The 19151-nt window shown below is 46.6% G+C and overlaps 1 protein-coding gene across 1 annotated transcript in view; it reads right to left on the reverse strand.

Moving 5' to 3' along the window:
* Window positions 1–2160: 2160 nt before the first annotated feature.
* Window positions 2161–19151, reverse strand: part of LIM2 (lens intrinsic membrane protein 2) — a 29378-nt gene continuing 12387 nt past the window's right edge. The window contains exon 4 of the mRNA XM_029577325.1: window positions 2161–2393. Within this exon, the coding sequence (XP_029433185.1) occupies window positions 2332–2393 (62 nt within the window). The 3' untranslated portion in view covers window positions 2161–2331. The remainder of the gene's footprint in view (window positions 2394–19151) is intronic.

Raw genomic sequence — 19151 nt, forward strand, 5'->3', positions numbered from 1 at the left:
TAAGGCATTAATTATTCAATATTAGAATAGCAGGAAGTTGCAGGATAGGATTGAGGTGCACTGGTAGAGATGTGGGGGGGAGAGTCTCAGTACTGGAGTATTAGGAGGTGCTGCAGGGCGGGAGTGAGGTGCATTGGCCCAACTGAATGTCAGAGTTTCAAGACTGGAAGAGCAGGGCAGGAGTGAGGTGCATCAGCAGAGCTGTGTCTGGTGGTCTCAGGACTGGAATAGCAAGGGGAGGTGCATTGGTGAGACCTCATCTGGAGTGTGGAGTCCAAACCTGGACAGTTCAGAGAAGCATTAGCAAAAATGTCAGAGAGCCTGCACCATAAGCCCTATGAAATGAGATTTAACAATCTGTATATATCTGCACCATAGGTCAGTGGCTCTCAGTCCAGCCATCAGCAACCACCCAGTATGCTTTGCAGGATATCCACAATGAACAAACAGGAAACATATCTGCACACATTGCCCCCATGGGACAAAAATCTATCTCATGCACATTCATTGTGGATGTCCTGAAAACCCGAGTGGCCAGGTGGCCCCTGAGAACCAGTGTGAAAACCCCTGCAGAAGAGGAGCAGGGGACAGGCGCAGAGATAATTTAGCTGTGAGAACTTGAAGGTAAAAATCAAAGATCAAGCAGAACCAGTGGGAAGGCAAAATAGCCAGGGACTGATTGGACCTTCTGCTCTTAGCCTGACATCCTATTCTCTGGATTCATCTAATCCCCACCTTTCTGAGAGAAACTGTAACCAGACGTCCCATAGATGCAATGGACGGGAGGGATTACTCCAAGTACTTTGTACTTCCACACTCAGGCCTTTTGAGGCCTAAACGTCGACCTCTGTGGTTTATACTTCGGTTATTATCCAATGCTGTAAACACCTTTCCCTCTAAGCCCCTGCTTCTGCTGTGGCTTGTGGGCCATTCACATGATGTGATGGCCATGTCCTAGGTTAGAGGAAGCCGACCCTTTCTGCTTTAGGTCTCTTAAGAAATTTTAGCAAGTTTGCTGATTTATCAAAGTTTTGTTCTGAAGTAAAATTGTTCCAGCTTTAGCAGAGGAAACTGTCCCCTGTATTGTCACCAAGAAAAAGCTGGAATAAAGCTCTGAAACGTTCCATCATCAAAGGCAGTAGAAGTCAAGAGGAGCAAAAGAACAGAAATGGCAGAAGACAAGAACCATTTCAAATGCTGCCCAAAGTACTGAAACAGATTTATAAATCTCTTTTAGCACAACCAACCCTTTACCGACTGTTCCATGTGCACAGCTTTTCAGGGACTACAGAGATCTTATGGACTGACCCTAACAGAGTGCAGGGCCAGGGTGAATTGACCAGCGTGGAAACTCCCTCCTCCCCCCACCCTGACCTGAGGTGACCCTTTCCATATCCAAGGTCTGTGGCATCCTCTGGCCCACCAATGTACATCCCCCACCCAAGGATGGTCCTGTCTCCCAACCTCATCCCTCAGTTCCCACTCTCTCTCCTATCACTCACATCCCACTGTCCCACTCCCACCATTCTAGTTGTCCCCCAACTTGAAGGTTACTCCTCCAGGCTCCCAGGGACCTCTCCTCTCTCACTTCCCTCTCCATGATCTGGTCAGCAGGAGAGTGGAGCTGGCAATCAGGTGTCTGTAGCCATTCCTGCTGCTGGCTCCCCTCTCACCAGTGCTGGTTAGATCAGCTGTTTGACTGGTACGGGAGGAAGAGGAACCAGCAGAAGTCAGTTAGAAGGTCTAACCAGCAGTCCTGCTATCCTGGTCATGGACTGTGATTCCAGCAGGCTGTGGGGATCAGTGGCAGCAGCAACAGATCTTCAGCCGTGCCAGGGCTGCCTCAGAGAAGTCTTCATTTGAACTTGGGCTGCACTGGGAGCGCTGCTGATCCTGGATCCTGATCCCAGATCCAGTCCCTGTTGTGCAGACTGTAAACACTCTACTCAACTCTGGTAAGGTCATCGATGGAGCACAGAGTCCAGCTTTAGACCCCAATCTTGAGGGAGGATGCAGAGAAACTGGGAAACGTCCAACATCTTGCAAGGCCTGTCATGATGTGGCAATCTAAATACCCATCTTTTAGAACCAACTATATTGAGTGCAAAAAGAATTATAGGAGAAAAAGCAATATGTTGGTTCCAAAAGAACGATGCAGTCACAAATGCTTGTACAGAGGTCAGCCAGGTCATTGTTTAAATTTAGTATAAGTTTGCTTCATTGGTTTTAGGTCCATGTGGTGTTTCCTTTGGAGATTTTTTTCCTTTAGCGCACAGGAAAGAGTGACCCTCTCACCATAGGTTTCTGGATGTCACGGAAAGAGCAGGGCACTTAGCATGGTCTGGACACCCTCTGGCATTCGTGCATTCTGTAAGCACACATGTAGAAAATGCCTGAGCAGGAAACACAGAAAAACAGTGTCATGCAATCGTGCGTTGTCACCCTGTGACATGAACTTAATGATTAAGAACATAAGAACATGCCATACTGGGTCAGACCAAGGGGCGGATTTTCAGAGCCCTGCTCGCCTAAATCCGCCCAAAACCGGGCGGATTTAGGCGAGCAGGGCCCTGTGCGCCGGTGAGCCTATTTTACATAGGCCTACCGGCGCGCGCAGAGCCCCGGGACTCGCGTAAGTCCCGGGGTTCTCCGAGGGGGGCGTGTCGGGGGCGTGTCGGGGGCGTGCCCGGTCGTCGCGGCATTTCGGGGGCGTGTCGGCAGCGTTTTGGGGCGGGTACGGGGGCGTGGCTACGGCCCGGGGCAGTCCGGGGGCGTGGCCGCGCCCTCCGTACCCGCCCCCAGGTCGCGGCCCGGCGCGCAGGAGGCCCGCTGGCGCGCGGGGATTTACTTCTCCCTCCGGGAGGCGTAAATCCCCGGAGAAAGGTAAGGGGGGGGTGTAGACAGGGCCGGGTGGGTGGGTTAGATAGAGGAAGGGAGGGGAAGATGAGGGGAGGGCGTTAGAGGATTCCCTCCAAGGCCGCTCCGATTTCGGAGCGGCCTTGGAGGGAACGGGGGTAGGCAGCGCGGCTCGGCGCGCGCCGGCTATATAGAATTCATAGCCTTGCGCGCGCCGATCCAGGATTTTAGTGGATACGCGCAGCTCCGCGCGTATCTACTAAAATCCCGCGTACTTTTGTTTGCGCCTGGAGCGCCAACAAAAGTACGCCAACGCGCCTTGTTTGAAAATCTACCCCCAAGGGTCCATCCTGTTTCCAACAGAGGCCAATCCAGGCCACAAGAACCTGGCAAGTTCCCAAAAACTAAGTCTATCCCATGTTACCGTTGCTAGTAATAGCAGTGGCTATTTTCTAAGTCAACTTAATTAATAGCAGGTAATGGACTTCTTCTCCAAGAACTTATCCAATCCTTTTTTAAACCCAGCTACACTAACTGCACTAACCACATCCTCTGGCAACAAATTCCAGAGTTTACTTGTGCATTGAGTGAAAAAGAACTTTCTCCGATTAGTTTTAAATGTGCCCCATGCTAACTTCATGGAGTGCCCCCTAGTCTTTCTACTATCCGAAAGAGTAAATAACTGATTCATATTTACCCGTTCTAGACCTCTCATGATCTTAAACACCTCTATCATATCCCCCCTCAGCAGTCTCTTCTCCAAGCTGAAAAGTCCTAACCTCTTTAGTCTTTCCTCATAGGGGAGCAGTTCCATCCCCTTTATCATTTTGGTCGCCCTTCTCTGTACCTTCTCCATCGCAATTATATCTTTTTTCAAATGCGGCGACCAGAATTGTGCACACTAGTATTCAAGGTGCGGTCTCACCATGGAGCGATACAGAGGCATTATGACATTTTCCGTTTTATTCACCATTCCCTTTCTAATGGGTTATTTTTCCCTATATGCATCACCTTGCACTTATCCACATTAAATTTCATTTGCCATTTGGATGCCCAATTTTCCAGTCTCACAAGGTCTTTCTGCAATTTATCACAATCTGCTTGTGATTTAACTACTCTGAACAATTTTGTATCATCTCCACATTTGATTACCTCACTTGTCGTATTTCTTTCCAGATCATTTATAAATATGTTGAAAAGTAAGGGTCCCAATACAGATCCCTGAGGCACTCCACTGTCCACTCCCTTCCACTGAGAAAATTGCCCATTTAATCCTACTCTCTGTTTCCTGTCTTTTAGCCAGTTTGTAATCCACGAAAGGATATCACCACCTATCCCATGACTTTTTACTTTTCCTAGAAGCCTCTCATGAGGAACCTTGTCAAACGCCTTCTGAAAATCCAAGTACACTACATCTACCAGTTCACCTTTATCCACATGTTTATAAATTCCTTCAAAAATGTGAAGCAGATTTGTGAGGCAAGACTTGCCTTGGTTAAAGCCATGCTGACTTTGTTCCATTAAACCATATCGTTCTATATGTTCTGTGATTTTGATGTTTAGAACACTTTCCACTATTTTTCCTGGCACTGAAGTCAGGCTAACCGGTCTGTAGTTTCCTGGATCGACCCTGGAGCCCTTTTTAAATATTGGGGTTACATTAGCCACCCTCCAGTCTTCAGGTACAAAGCAACCCTGAATGTGAGAGAGTTGGATGGTTTGCAATAAAACAGCAGCTGGGGCTTTTACACAGATCGTGCATAAGTGAAATAGGAGAAGGAACAGCCTCCCTAGTCGTTAGAGGAATGAGTTCAAATCCCGGCCCTCCTCACTGACACTCCTTGTGACCTTGGGGAAAGTCACTTTATCTTGACCCATTACATCACTTAGACCATAAGCTCTTTGGGGCAGAGAGTTATTGTACTTGAAGTACTAATAATGAGCCTTGAGCATTATTTGGAAGGGCAGTGTCTCTGAGTGTGTATATATGGCATTGTGTGTGCAAGCATGTCTCTGTGTGTGTATGTGAAAGCATGTCTATGTGTGAGAAAGCATGTCTGTGTGTGTGTAGGGGGGGGGGGCGCATGTTGTGTGAATAAGTATGTGAGTATATATATGTCGGAGGAGAAAGATTGTGATTCCCCTCTCCCCTGCTAAACTATGACAATCTCGGGGCATCTGAAAATCAAAAGATCCCAGGTACGGACAGCAGGGGATTTTTTATCCTTTTAAAATACTGCGTGGTGTTTGTGTCTGCTGTTTTGAAATATTTTATTGGTCTTGGAAAATTTATATGAGTTTTAAATTACTAGATGTTATTCTATTTGTCAGCTGTTTTGAAATATTGTTTTTATTAATTTAGTTTTACTTTTATTGCTGATTTATATTTCCTGATTTTATTGTTTGATGTTTTATGAGAAATTGTAATGTTTCTGTTTTTCCATTGTTGCACTGTAAACATAGTCTGGCTTGTTACGGTTTCCAGTTCAGTTTTTGTCTGCACATTTGTATTACTACTTTATGGTCACTTTATTCTGCATTTGGTGAGGGTCTGCTCTTCATGGAGAGGGTGGTGGATGCCTGGAATGTCCTTCCAAAAGGGAGGTACCTGGAATTCAAAAAGGCATGGGATAAACACTCTGCATCTCTAAAGGCTAGAAGTGGAAATGAATAAAAGAGTGCATGATAGTAACTTGCAAGGAGTGGCAGCTACTACCCCTAACAGAAGGCATGGCGATTACTACCCTTAACCAACTAGCTTTCATGATTTCAATGCAAGTGTAACATCGCTCTCCACTTCAACAGCAGGAGAAAAAAGTCAAGGCCTTGACTTTTACAGTCTGGGGTACTGATATGCAGACATTAGGGGAAAAGTGTAGAATTGCTTCTATGGCCAAATCCAAAAGCAAAGCACGTTTAAGCAGCATTGTCTGAATGACAATGCAGAAATGACAGCAGAAAAGGACAAATGGCCCATCCAGGCTGCTCAACAAGCTTCCCATGGTAGTATCTGCCCCGTCGTGCAGGTTATGTCCATGTATCAGAAAGTGCTGCTTGATGTGCTTTGCTGATGGACTTGGCCGTAGAAGCCGTCCTGTGTTTTTTACCCAATGCCTGCGCATCAGTACCCCAGACTGTAAAAAAGTCATGGCTTGTGTTCCTCTTTTCCACCCACCCACCACCCACCTCTGTTGAAGCAGAGAGAGATGTTGAAGTTGCATCAAAAGCAGCAAGGCTTATTGGCTAAGGGTAGTAATCCCATGCCTTCTGTTAAGGGCAGTAACTGCCGCTCTGTGCAGGTTACCCCCATGCTCATCAGTTCCCAGACCATAAAAGTTGGGTTCCTCATTGGTTGCTGTCTGAATCCAATTCCCTTTTCCTCCTGCCATTGAAGCATAGAGCATTGTTGGAATTGCATCAAAAGCAGCAAGGCTTATTGGTTAAGGGTAGTAACGTCTGTACCAGCAAGCTGCCCCCATGCACACTTTCTTCGTTCCCTTTAGGACTTGGTGTAGAAGCCGTCCTGTGCTTTTCCCCTTATGTCTGCGTATAAGTAACCCAGACTATGGAAGTCGAAGCCCTCGGGTGTTGTCTGAATCCAATTCCTCTTTTCCCCCTGCCATTTAAGCAAGGAGCAATGTTGCAGTTGCATTAAAATCATCAAAGCATATTAGTTAAGAGTAGTAATCTCCACGCCTTCTGCTAAGGGTAGTAACCACCATACCAGCAAGTTACCCCCTGATCTCGTTTCTTCATTCCCATCCTCTAGCACTGAGAGATCCACAGTGTTTATCCCATGCCCCTTTGAATTCTTTGACTGTTTTCGCCTTCACCACCTCTTCCGGAAGGGCCTTCCAGGCCTCCACCATCTACGCCATGAAAAAGTATTTCCTGACGTTGCTTCTGAGTCGTCCCCCCGGAGTTTCATTTCATGACCCCTAGTTCTACTGTTTTCTTTCCAATGGAAAAAAGGTTGAATTCCGTACTTCATGAAACCTTTCAGGTATCTGCAGGTCTGTATCCTCTTCTCTCCCAGGGTTTATATATTCAGATCCTTCAGCCTCTCTGAATATGTTATCATTACTCTCTTTTTGAACGGCAGGGGGAAAAGAGGAATTAGATTCAGGCAGCAACTAACAAGGGCCCGGACTTTTACCATCTGGGGAACTGATGTTTGGGGGGGGGGGGGGGGGTAACCTGCACAGAACGGCAGTTACTTCCCTTAACCAGAAGGGTTATCAAGAAGGCTACTCACCCTGTAAAAATGTTGCTAGCAGTAATTTTGAGATGGGTTTGACAGTGCTCGGCTTTGATTGTTAATATTATTATCCTGCATGGAGCGGTAGTTACTTTGATAAGAAACTTGCCTGGGCAGACTGGATGGACTCTTTGGTCTTTTTCTGCCGTCAATACTATGTACTTTGAGCTGACATACTCTGCTTGGCTTGTTCTGGTTTCCTAACAGTAGGTGCATTGGCATTTTAGGGCCTGGTGTAATCATCACAGTGTTGCCCTTTCATAAGTAGGGTTGTTAATGTTTGAGTGCTGGCAGTTATTGCAGTTTTGATATGGAGATTTTCTATATTGAAATTGTAATTCAGTTTATTTGTGGCTTTCTGAGAGCTAAGTCCATACCCAGCACACTTTACAATAGACCTAATACCAATTCCAATGGTCTTTTTCTTTTACTTTTTGCAGGGTTTTAAGGCAGTGCATGTGAACATAATATGCATGTTGTGACATTTTTACCTCAGAACTGTACTTTAAATGTTCTTGTTCATGTGAAATCTATTATTATAAATGCCAAATTTTGAATTGTGAGATGGGGGTGGGATGTAGCAGGCCCTAAGTTATTCCTAGGGCTCCTAATACCCTTGGCACCAGCCCTGTGCAGCAGTAAACCCCTTCCTGGTATTTGAGTTACCCCTGCTGAATGGGCAGTTCCATCAGGTGCCTTCTAGCTCTTTTATTAGGAGACACAAATAGGACTGTCAGCTGACTCCAGATTGATCCAGTCCTGGTTTTACCCCACCGCACACAAAAACTTGCAGTTTTGAAATCCCTAAGGACAGCTGGAAGTGGAACTACAAGTCTCTGTGTTCCTGGGACAGAGGAGGTAGGGGGAGAGAGGAAGCAGGACTGAATAAACTTGCCAGAAGAAACAGAGCTTGTTGCAACAGTTCTCAGGCCTCCTCCGCTCATCCAAATTCATTTGGCCTTTGAAGGGCCAATAGGACAAACGTTTGTGTTTTGCCAAACATCGACTCTCATAAAAGCAAATATTTGACTGAAAAATGTGTCTCAGCCTGAAATAAAGTTATCTGAGTATATGAGATGTGTAGGAGTCCGATACTACACTTAGCATCTCTTCCCCCAACCCTGACTGTGCTCACAGATGCCCATTTACCCAAACATGTATCATGTATCTGCCCTTTTATTTCTTACCTGCGTCCTGCAGCTCCAAATAATGTTCTAATGTATAGGGGAATGATTTTCACACTTCAAAATCTGTCCTGAAATAGGACCTTTGAGGGCAATATTCATTAGGCCGTTTAGTGGTTAAGGCAAGACATAACTTCTCTGGTAGCTGGATAACTTCAAACACGACTGGATATTCTTTTGAATATAGCTGGTTAAGTGGCAATCCAATGTATAAAACAAAAAAAAAACTGATCGTGGGCCTACAGGCCCTACAAACGCCCCCTCCTCCTCCTTTCCAATGCGCTCCAAAGGCTTGGCCCTGCTGGGTTGATCCTACCACCCCCTCCTCAAAGCACCGGCATGTTCATTTTTTAAAAAAATGTTAGGGCCGGATTTCGTGCCGGTCTCATCCCTTCTCCTACTCCCCACTCCCCGTGCCCGTCATTTTTTAAAATATGTTTCTCTCCACAGCCCTCCTCCCAACCCAAACCCTAGCCCTCCCACCCCCTGGATCTTAAACTGGAGATTTGAGGCAGCGCAAATGCAGCAGAGTCCCATTGTGACCCAGGCCCGGTGCTCCTGCCATGGCTGAGCTGCTATAATGCAGCACACGCTTCCATCGCGGCAGCCCAGCCACGGCAGGAGCGCCGGGCCAGGACTGCAGTAGGATGCTGCTGGCACAGGGGACGGGAGGAATAGGGTTGAGGTGGGGGATGGGGGTCCCTGGAGAGAAGCATGGGAACCGGGAGTGGGGGAGGGGATGAGACCTGCACCAACCCCTGGCACTGTTTTTTGGTTTGTTTTTTTTAATTAAGATGTGGCTACTCTGAGGAAGGAGTGGCAAGCTTGGCCCTTCCGGCTAAGTCTTTGGAGCTCGCATGGAAGGGATGGGATAAGGCCCGTAGGCACATGATCATTATTATTATTTTTTTTAATTGGATTGCCGCTTAACCAGCTATATATATCTTTTGAAAAAAGTATCAATGCTATCATCCGTCTGGGACCAATGACCTTGCTAGAAATGGTATCCAAGCAGTACAGAAAGATCTGCAAAATCTAAGGAAAAAGATTAGCCACATGGCAAAGACTACTGCCTTTTCTGAAGTATTTCCTCTTCATGGTATGGGAAAGGAAAGGAAAGTCTAAGACATATAGATCATTTCAGTACATGGCTCATAACACGATGTAAAGAAAGTATTTTTGGTTACACTGGAGGACAGGGGAGTGTACGGAGCAGTAATAGGCTATATGGTAAGGATTGTGGCAGGAAAAAGGATGCTAAATGAAAAATTCAGATCATACATTATCAGGCATTTAAACTAGAGGATGGAGGAGCGAGAAGGTGGCCAATGAAAGTTTGCAGGTCACCCCCCAGCAATACAGGAAGTGGAAGGAAAAAAAATAACAAAATCAGTTAAGCTCCACACCTAAGGAAAAGAGGAGAAAAGGTGACCAGGAAGCACAGCAAGCCAAAGGAAAAATCTGGAAAGCCATGGACCACAAATGCTCGTAGTCTGGGCAATAAAATCCCAGAGCTGCAGGCCCTAATGGTGGAGGCGGACTTGGACATTGTTGCTGTTACAGAGACATAGTTCAATGGGCCTCATGATCTGGATACAGCCATATTGGGCTATAACCTGTTAAGCAAGGACAAAGTAGACAGAAAAGTGGGGAATATTAGCTCTCTTTATGTCAAAAGCAATATCCAAGCAACTGAAATGCAAGGGGAATGGAATTAATCTTAAACTTAAAGACGGCTATCATAAACTGCATATACTAAAACGTAAAAATGCCCTTATTAAATGTTGATGACTTTCGTTCTGTTCACCAGACACTGACTTTTTCTAATCTTGATTACTGTGATGCCTTCTTGTTGGGTCTTCCATCAAGTTCCTTAAGACCGTTACAGATGCTACAGAATGCCAGGCAAGAATTCTTACATAAGTATGGACATATCACTCCAACTCTTAGGGGCGGATTTTAAGAGCCCTGCTCGCCTAAATCCGCCCAAATCCGGGCGGATTTAGGCGAGCAGGGCCCTGCGCGCCGGTGAGCCTATTTTACATAGGCTCACGGTGCGCGCAGACCCCGGGACGCGAGTCCCGGGGTTCTCCGAGGGGGGCGCGTCGGGGGTGTGTCGGGGGCGGGCCCAGTCGTCGCAGCGTTTAGGGGGGGTGTCGGCAGCGTTTTGGGGGCGGGTCCGGGGGCGTGGTTACGGCCCGGGGCGGTCCGGGGGCGTGGCCGCGCCCTCCATACCCGCCCCCAGGTCGCGTCCCGGCGCGCAACCGGCCCGCTGGCGCGCGGGGATTTACGTCTCCCTCCGGGAGCCGTAAATCCCCCGACAAAGGTAAGGGAGGGTTTAGACAGGGCCGGGCGGGTGGGTTAGGTAGGGGAAGGGAGGGGAAGGTAAGGGGAGGGCGTTAGAGGATTCCCTCCAAGGCCGCTCCGATTTCGGAGCGGCCTTGGAGGGAACGGGGGTAGGCTGCGCGGCTCGGCGCGCGCCGGCTATACGTAATTGATAGCCTTGCGCGCGCCGATCCAGGATTTTAGCGGATACGCGCGCCTCCGCGCGTATCTACTAAAATCCCGCGTACTTTTGTTGGCGCCTGGAGCGCCAACAAAAGTACGCCAACGCGCCTTGTTTGAAAATCTACCCCTTATAGTGTTGCATTGCTACCAATAAAATATTGATTTTAAAGTTTTATGGTTTTTGGGGGTTTTTTTTACAAATCTTTATATAAAGAGAAAGTAGAATGGTTAAACTTCATGATTCATTTACACACTCCACAATGTGATCTAAGATCGGCAAACAAGGGATTACTAACAATTCCATCAGTTCCTTCAGCACATCTAGTGAAGTTAGAGATAGATCTATTTCGATAGCTGGTCCTAAACTATGGAATTCAATGCCCGCTGAATTAAGGTTGCAGAATGATTTCACCATTTTTTAAAAAAAAAGCCTGAAAATCTGGCTTTTTAAACTAGCCTATGAAGAAAAGGCTTAAAGGTTGATTTTATCTTTTTTTACAGGCCTGTAACCGGAATACTAATGAGGCATTCTATTCAATTATTTTATGCTCCTTGTATGTTTATTTTAACCTTAAATATTTCATAAGACTGATTTTAAATTTATAACTTTGTTTTATTTTTATTTATTTTGATGTACTATCTTAGATTTATTATACCAATGTTTTTTGTAATTTTACACTTTCTGGTTTTGTTTTTATTATATTTATTCTAAACAGCTGTGATTTTTATCTGAACAACAGTTTATAAAAACTTTAAATAAATAAATAAATAAATAAATAAATAAATAAATATAGAAGAAGAGCTATGGGCTGTCTTTGAAAAACAAGATGGTGCTTGCATTTACACTGAAGTGGTCTACAGGCCTCCAACTCAAACAGAAGAACTGGACAAAGATCTGGTTGAAGACATCTTCAACCAGATAAAAAGGAGATAGGTTGCTCGCTGGAGATTTTAATCTTCCTGATGAGGATTGTAATATCTCAAATGCAGAATCCGCAAGACGTAGAGAGATAGTGGATGCTTTTTAAGGGACTCAGCTCAAACAAACAGTGATGGAACCCTCAAGAGAGGGAGTGATCCAACTTGACCTAGTGCTCACAAATGTGTGAAGAGACCCATTGGTCTCCACTAGAGGGCCCTAGATCCCTGCCTGGGGTTTTTCCATCTTAGTGGGAGATACCATTTCTGAATAGCACCTTCTTGAGGCTGGCTGTAAATGGTAGCTCCTTAGTTCACTTGGCAGGTGCTGAGGACACATACACAGAGGAAAGGAAGAAGAGTCTGCACTGTAAATCCTCCAGTGAGAGCACAGATATAAAGGGACAGTTATCTACGTGATAGGAGATTTGTTTATTTATTTATTCTAAAGGTTCACAGTAAAGTTTGAGTTGAACACCCAATCTGTGTCCTGCCTGTTCCCTGCAGCACTACCACTAATATACCGCATAGTAGCACACAACAGGAGGGATTCCTTCCACTAAACTGCCTGGGCCTAGAAGGTCAACATTCCCTACATAGAAAGGGCCCAAGCCAGGGATGGATTTCAAAAATACAAACTTTGGTAAAATGGGGATGAACCTTGAGGAGGGGGTAGAAAACTGGGAAACGGATGATATGGAACAAATGAAAAAGGGGTGTAATAAAGGCAACAAACATTTATTTCAGAAAAGTAAACAAGAGTATGAGAAAAAAGAAACCAATCTAATTCTCAATGGAAATAGCTAAAAAATAAAGGCAAAATGAACAGCGTTCAAGAAGTACAAAGGATCCCAAAAAGAGGTACACAGGGAAGACTACCTGGTAAAACTGAAGGAGACGAGGAAAGAAATCAGGAAAGCAAAAGTCAAGTGGGAGAAAGGATTGCCGAAGAGGTAAAGCGAAGTGATAAAACATTTTTCAAATTTATCAGAGAAAGGAGGTAGGCCAGAGGAGCCCTATTAAATTGATGGGAGACAAGGAGCAATGTATGGAGAAAGATGAGGAAAAAGTAAAATATTAAATAAATATTTCTGTTCGGGGTTAACTAAAAAAAACCCTGGAGTAAGATCGATGCAGGTTGACAAGAGCATGGATGGGAAAGCAGAGATGCTTACCTGTAAAAAGTGTTCTCCGAGGACACATGGATGGTAGTCCTCACACATGGATGGTAGTCCTCACACGAGGGTGACATCATCAGATGGTGCTTGATGCAGAAAACCTATGTCAAAGTTTCTAGAAACTTGACCAGGCTCACTGAGCATGCCCAGCATGCCCTATCCCACGCTTCCACATGGGGTCCCTCTTCAGTCTCATAACATAGAATTATGATAAAATAAAAAACAGGTTAAACTCCACAGGGTGGTGAGCGGGTTTTGTGAGGACTGACGTCCTGCTACCCTTGAAGAACACCTATTGCAGGTAAGCAATTCTGCTTTCTCCGAGGACGGCAGGATGGTAGTCCTCACATATGGGTGAATTCCTAGCTACAGGCTGCTCCCCCAACACAAAAGGGGACCAACAGTTACCTAACGAGGTGCCAACAGGCACAACAATACCAGTACTGTTGGTAACAGGGGGGAGAGAGCCTGAAACCAAACAACGGGCCCTAGGTTGGGAAAGCTGGGTTCTACACCTCAAACGGGTTCAGAAGGACAGACTGACTGAACCTACTGTTGTGTTGACCAGACAGTAATGTGATGTGAATGTGTGGAGAAAACTCCACGTCACAGCCTTGCAGATTTCTTCCACGGGAACTGCTCACAAGTGGGCCACCGACACAGCCATGGCTCTGACAGAATGAGGCTTGACATGACCCCCAAGATGCAGTCCCGGGTGGTCATAACAAGCAGGCCCCGCATACAATATACAACTATAAGCTGTACAGATATGGACATACCATTTATACCGTGATGGTATGCGACAACTGCATTAAGATGAACTCTGACAGAGTTGGTTTTTAAGCCAGTCTCTCAAAAGAGCAGTTAAATCACAAGCAGACTGTGATACATTACAGGAGGACCTTGCAAGACTGGAAGACTGGGCATCCAAATGGCAGATGAAATTTAATGTGGACAAGTGCAAGGTGTTGCATATAGGGAAAAATAACCCATGCTGTGGGGGCCAGCAACCCTAAATTGCCAAATATTAAATGATTTTGCTATCTTGTAGAAATGTATATAGTTATGTAGCCTGAGACTACTAACCACAAGTAGATAAATGTGCTGTTTGACATCCTGTTAGCTAATGTACATAGTCATGTAGAAATGTATATACTTATATACTTATATACTCTTAGGGGCGGATTTTAAGAGCCCTGCTCGCCTAAATCCGCCTAAATCCAGGCGGATTTAGGCGAGCAGGGCCCTGCGCGCCGGTGCGCCTATTTTACATAGGCCTACCGGCGCGCGCAGAGCCCCGGGACTCGCGTAAGTCCCGGGGTTTTCTGAGGGGGGCGTGTCGGGGGCGGGCCCGGTCGGCGCGGCGTTTTGGGGGCGTGTCGGCAGCGTTTTGGGGGCGTGGCCGCGCCCTCCATACCCGCCCCCAGGTCGCGTCGCTGGCGCGCGGGGATTTACGTCTCCCTCCGGGAGGCGTAAATCCCCCGACAAAGGTAAGGGGGGGTTTAGACAGGGCCGGGCGGGTGGGTTAGGTAGGGGAAGGGAGGGGAAGGTGAGGGGAGGGCAAAAGAAAGTTCCCTCCGAGGCCGCTCCGATTTCGGAGCGGCCTCGGAGAGAACGGGGGTAGGCTGCGCGGCTCGGCGCGTGCCGGCTATACGGAATCGATAGCCTTGTGCGCGCCGATCCAGGATTTTAGTGGCTACGCGCGTATATACTAAAATCCTGCGTACTTTTGCTGGCGCCTGATGCGCCAGCAAAAGTACGCCAAATTGAGCGGTTTGAAAATCTACCCCTTAGTGAACATCTTAATAAAGATCTTCCTAATCTGGATATCTCCAACCCCAACGCGGCCCTTCTCTCTTGGAGCAGTATCACGGAATCAATAGCCAATAAACTCTGCCCTAAAATGACGAAAACCATCAATTGGTCACAAAAAAAGAAACAACTCTGGTTCTCCCCAGAACTTAAACGGATGAAGCTAGACCTCAGACACAAAGAAGGCTTATGGCGTAATAACCCCAATACCACAACACTATCGGATTACAAACGTACCCTTCACCTCTACAAGATCTCTCTTCTACAGACAAAAAAAGAATTCTATGCAAGCAGAATCCACGACATACAATATGATGCCAGGGCTCTGTTTTCCTTCGTATCCCAACTCACAAAACCCTCTGCCCCCACCATCCCTGATGAACAGGCTCAATCAAAAGCCAATGAACTAGCAAGCTTCTTTCAGGATAAAATTACAAACACACTTGCACTTCTCCCCACTAACCATACGCCTCCAGCCCTAGACTCTAATCCCACCCATCACCCTAGAGCCACCCTTGACTCCTTCGAACCCACTACCACCCTGGAGATAGAATCCACCCTTAAGAAAATGAAACCTGCCAGCCACCCGACGGACCACATCCCTACCAAACTCCTGCTCCTCATCCCCAGCACCATCTCTAGAGCACTGACTAACTTCATAAACTGTTCTCTAGCCCAAGGAATCTACCCAGATGAGCTAAAAACTGCATCTCTCAAACCCCTCCTGAAGAAACCCAACCTGGATACAAAAGAACTCTCCAATTTCAGACCCATATCTAACCTTCCGTTCCTAGCGAAGCTCACAGAGAAAGTTGTGAACACACAACTCGCGGACTACCTAGAGGAACATAAAATACTATACCCTTCACAGTACGGTTTCCGGAAATCCTCCAGTACTGAAACCCTTCTCATCTCCCTATCAGACCACATCCTCCTGGGTCTTGACAAAGGGCTTTCATACTTACTGGTCCTCCTAGATATCTCAGCGGCTTTCGATACGGTAAACCATGCTATTCTGCTAAACCGTCTATCAGACATTGGAATCGCTGGACTCGCCCTCAAATGGTTCAACTCTTTCCTCAACAACAGAAGCTACAAGGTTAGAGTCAACAACAGAGAATCTCCAAGTTATAAAGCAACGCTAGGCGTCCCACAAGGCTCTTCTTTATCCCAGACCCTCTTCAATATCTACTTACTGCCCCTCTGCCATCTGCTCACAAACCTAAAATTAACACACTACCTCTATGCAGATGATGTTCAGATATTGATCCCCATAAAAGAATCTCTGCCAAAAACGCTTGACTACTGGGAAAATTGCCTGAAGTCCATAAAAAGCCTCCTCTCTAGCTTGAACCTGGTTCTAAACTCATCCAAGACGGAAATCCTTCTTATCTCCCCTGAACACTCGACCAACACCGATATTACAGCTCTGGACCCACAGATTTCTCAAACAAGAGATTTAGGAGTTATTCTAGACAATCATCTGAATTTAAAGAAAGCTATTAATAATATCACCAAGGACTGTTTATATAAGCTTCAAGTTCTAAAAAGAATCAAACCCCTTTTCCACTTCCAGGACTTCAGAACCATCCTTCAATCCACGTTATTCTCGAAAACTGACTACTGTAATGCTTTACTCCTGGGGCTCCCCATCTCAGCCACAAAACCTCTACAGATGCTCCAGAACACAGCAGCCAGAATCTTAACCAACACCAACCGACATGCTCACATCACCCCAATCCTCCGAAACCTACATTGGCTGCCAATAAAATACAGAATTCTACATAAAGCACTCACTCTAATCCACAAATCCATCCACAAACAGCTCACACTAGACCTTCAGACCCCTTTCAAACTCCGCTCTTCGGAAAGACCCATCAGAGAAGCATATAAAGGAACCCTTCAAGTCCCACCTACTAAATCCACCCATCTAAAATCCACCAAAGAACGTTCCTTCTCCACAGCAGGCCCTGTCCTCTGGAACAGACTACCGACTGACCTAAGACTAGAACCCTGCCTTCATACCTTTCGTAGAAAACTCAAGACGTGGCTCTTCCTTCAAGCCTTCCCCTAAGTCAAAATATCACGTCGGACTCAGCCCAAGGAATTGGGATGTTTACTAATCTCTTAAACCGTTATATATTATTTATATGTTGTTAATTCTGCTCTGCCTTTCTTCCTGGCTCTATTGCCCCCAAGTTCAATACCCTTGTTATATGTAACTTTGCTTGCTTCGGCCTTTTGTTTGGTTACACTTGTTAATCCCCTAAGTTCCATGTAAACTGGCCTGATGTGAATTCCATTCGTGAAGTCCGGTATAGAAATATATATTAAATAAAAATAAATAAATATACTCATATAGTCTAATAAACCTGTATATATTTGTACATACTGCCAGCCTTGTTCACAGGCCCATTTGTTTTTCTGGTGTGAAGGGAAGGAAATCCCAACCGCTAACACCTTCTTCCCCAGGTGGAGGCACCAGGCACCAAGAACGTGAGGACCGATGGAGTCTGCCCTGGGGGGGGGCTCCTGCCAGGTCAGTCCCGGACCCAGGAACGCCCCGTGAGGTAAGCAGTCAAGGGGGCGTTACACAGAGTTAGTGATCAATTGTGCCAGGGGTCCCGGAAGATAATTCTCCTTGTCTGGTCATTGGATCTGGACCCATAGCACTCCTGGTTGAGGATAACTACCCACATGGGGACCGTTTACAGTTAGATCAAGGAAGAATGCTCGATGGGATCTATTTGGATTTCAGCAAAGCTTTTGATACAGTCCTGCATAGGAGGCTCATGAACAAAATGAGAAGCCTGGAAAACAAATTGGTGGAATGGATTGCAAACTGGTTGACTGACCAGAGACAGTGTGTAATGGTAAATGGAACTTACTGCAGGAGACCACACTATTATGGTGGTCTCTGAACAGTCCTCTGACCGTTCCCAGCCCTTTCGGACCTGCCGCAGGGAGCAGCAGAGGCGGCAGGCCGGACGGAGGTCAGGTTGGCAGGGGACTGAAGCGGATAAGGCAAGGCCTTGGAACTTGGAGCAAAGCACAAATGAGTTCAGGACGAAGACAGGAACAAGAGGGATGAGCAGGACCCTCAGGCGCCCTACCATTCCATAGCCAACGGGCGGCCCCAATGGACGGTCGCAGACCACACTGTCTCCTTCGCGCCCTACACAGCCCAGAGGCTGGTCGCGGACCATGAGAAGAGCAGGAGAAGCTCGGGAAGTCACTCAGCACAGGGTACTGGAAACCCCTTGGGTTCTCCAGAGTCGGAACTAGGAATCAGAAGCAAGAGTCTAGGAACTCAGAACACAAGCAGGAACTCTGGGAGGCATGGGTCCCACATCCTGGAACATCAGGACTGGAACATCAGGAACAAGCAGGAACATCAGGAAGTCCAAGGGAGACATAGCCTAGGTAGACTAGCCCCAAGACGAAGCAAGGACTGAATGAAGAGGTAGTCCTTTTATAGGACAGGAAAAAAGCAACTCCCTAGGAGTTCAGATGAGCCACACCTGGCTGGCCCTATAACTGGAGAGAAGAGCTGCAGGCCGACCCCTAGGGAGAAGGGCGGGGCCCAAACCAGGAAGTGCAGGTGGAGACTGAAGCAGGCCTCAGGCAGGCCCCGAGGACGTCGAAGGCCTCCCAGGCCATGGAGCAAAACCTGGGCAAACAGATGAGGCGAGGCCCTGGCTTCGGAGCAGCCTCCAGAGAAAGTTAAGAGGTCTCCTGTAGCTCCAGCTATGGGAGGAATCGTAACACCCCTCACTAATCCACAACAGTCTTAGGGTGACTGGAAAGCAAGAGGTCTATATTCAAAACCTATTTAGATAGATAACTCAAATGTTAAAAGTCTAAATGGCAAATATGGCATATTCAGCCACATATCCAGCTAAATTATAACCAAATAAGTGATTATCCGGCTACAATTAAGTCGGATAAATAAAGAGCGTTCCGGGGGCACTGCGGGGAGAGACTGAGATATCTGGCTAACTTAGCTGAACATTGGGTATACGTGGCTAGATTAAACAGATAACTTTAGACCAAAGGGAAAAAAAGATGATGGGCCTACATGCCCTAACCAAAACTGCTCCTTCCTTCCCCATGAATTCCAAACGTTCGGCTCACTCCCTCTTAAAACTGGCCATATGTTAATTTTTAAAAGGTCGGTGCTTCACCCTTCCCCACTCCACCCCCGAGTCCCATTTTTATTTTTTAAATGTGATTCTCCCCAGGGCCCCCATACCCCCCATCCCAACCCTATCCCTTCCAACCCTCTGTACCTGAAACTGAAGTTTTGATGCGGCCCGGATCGTGGCAGCCATCCGTCATATTCACCAAATATAGATCCAAATAAAGGAAGATAGCACTGAGAGATCACTAACAGACATGGAAAGTCAGTCTGACTCCACCACCCACCATGCAGAGAGC

This window comes from Rhinatrema bivittatum, chromosome 14 (assembly GCF_901001135.1).
Source record: "Rhinatrema bivittatum chromosome 14, aRhiBiv1.1, whole genome shotgun sequence".
In the NCBI taxonomy this organism is placed as follows: Eukaryota; Metazoa; Chordata; class Amphibia; order Gymnophiona; family Rhinatrematidae; genus Rhinatrema; species Rhinatrema bivittatum.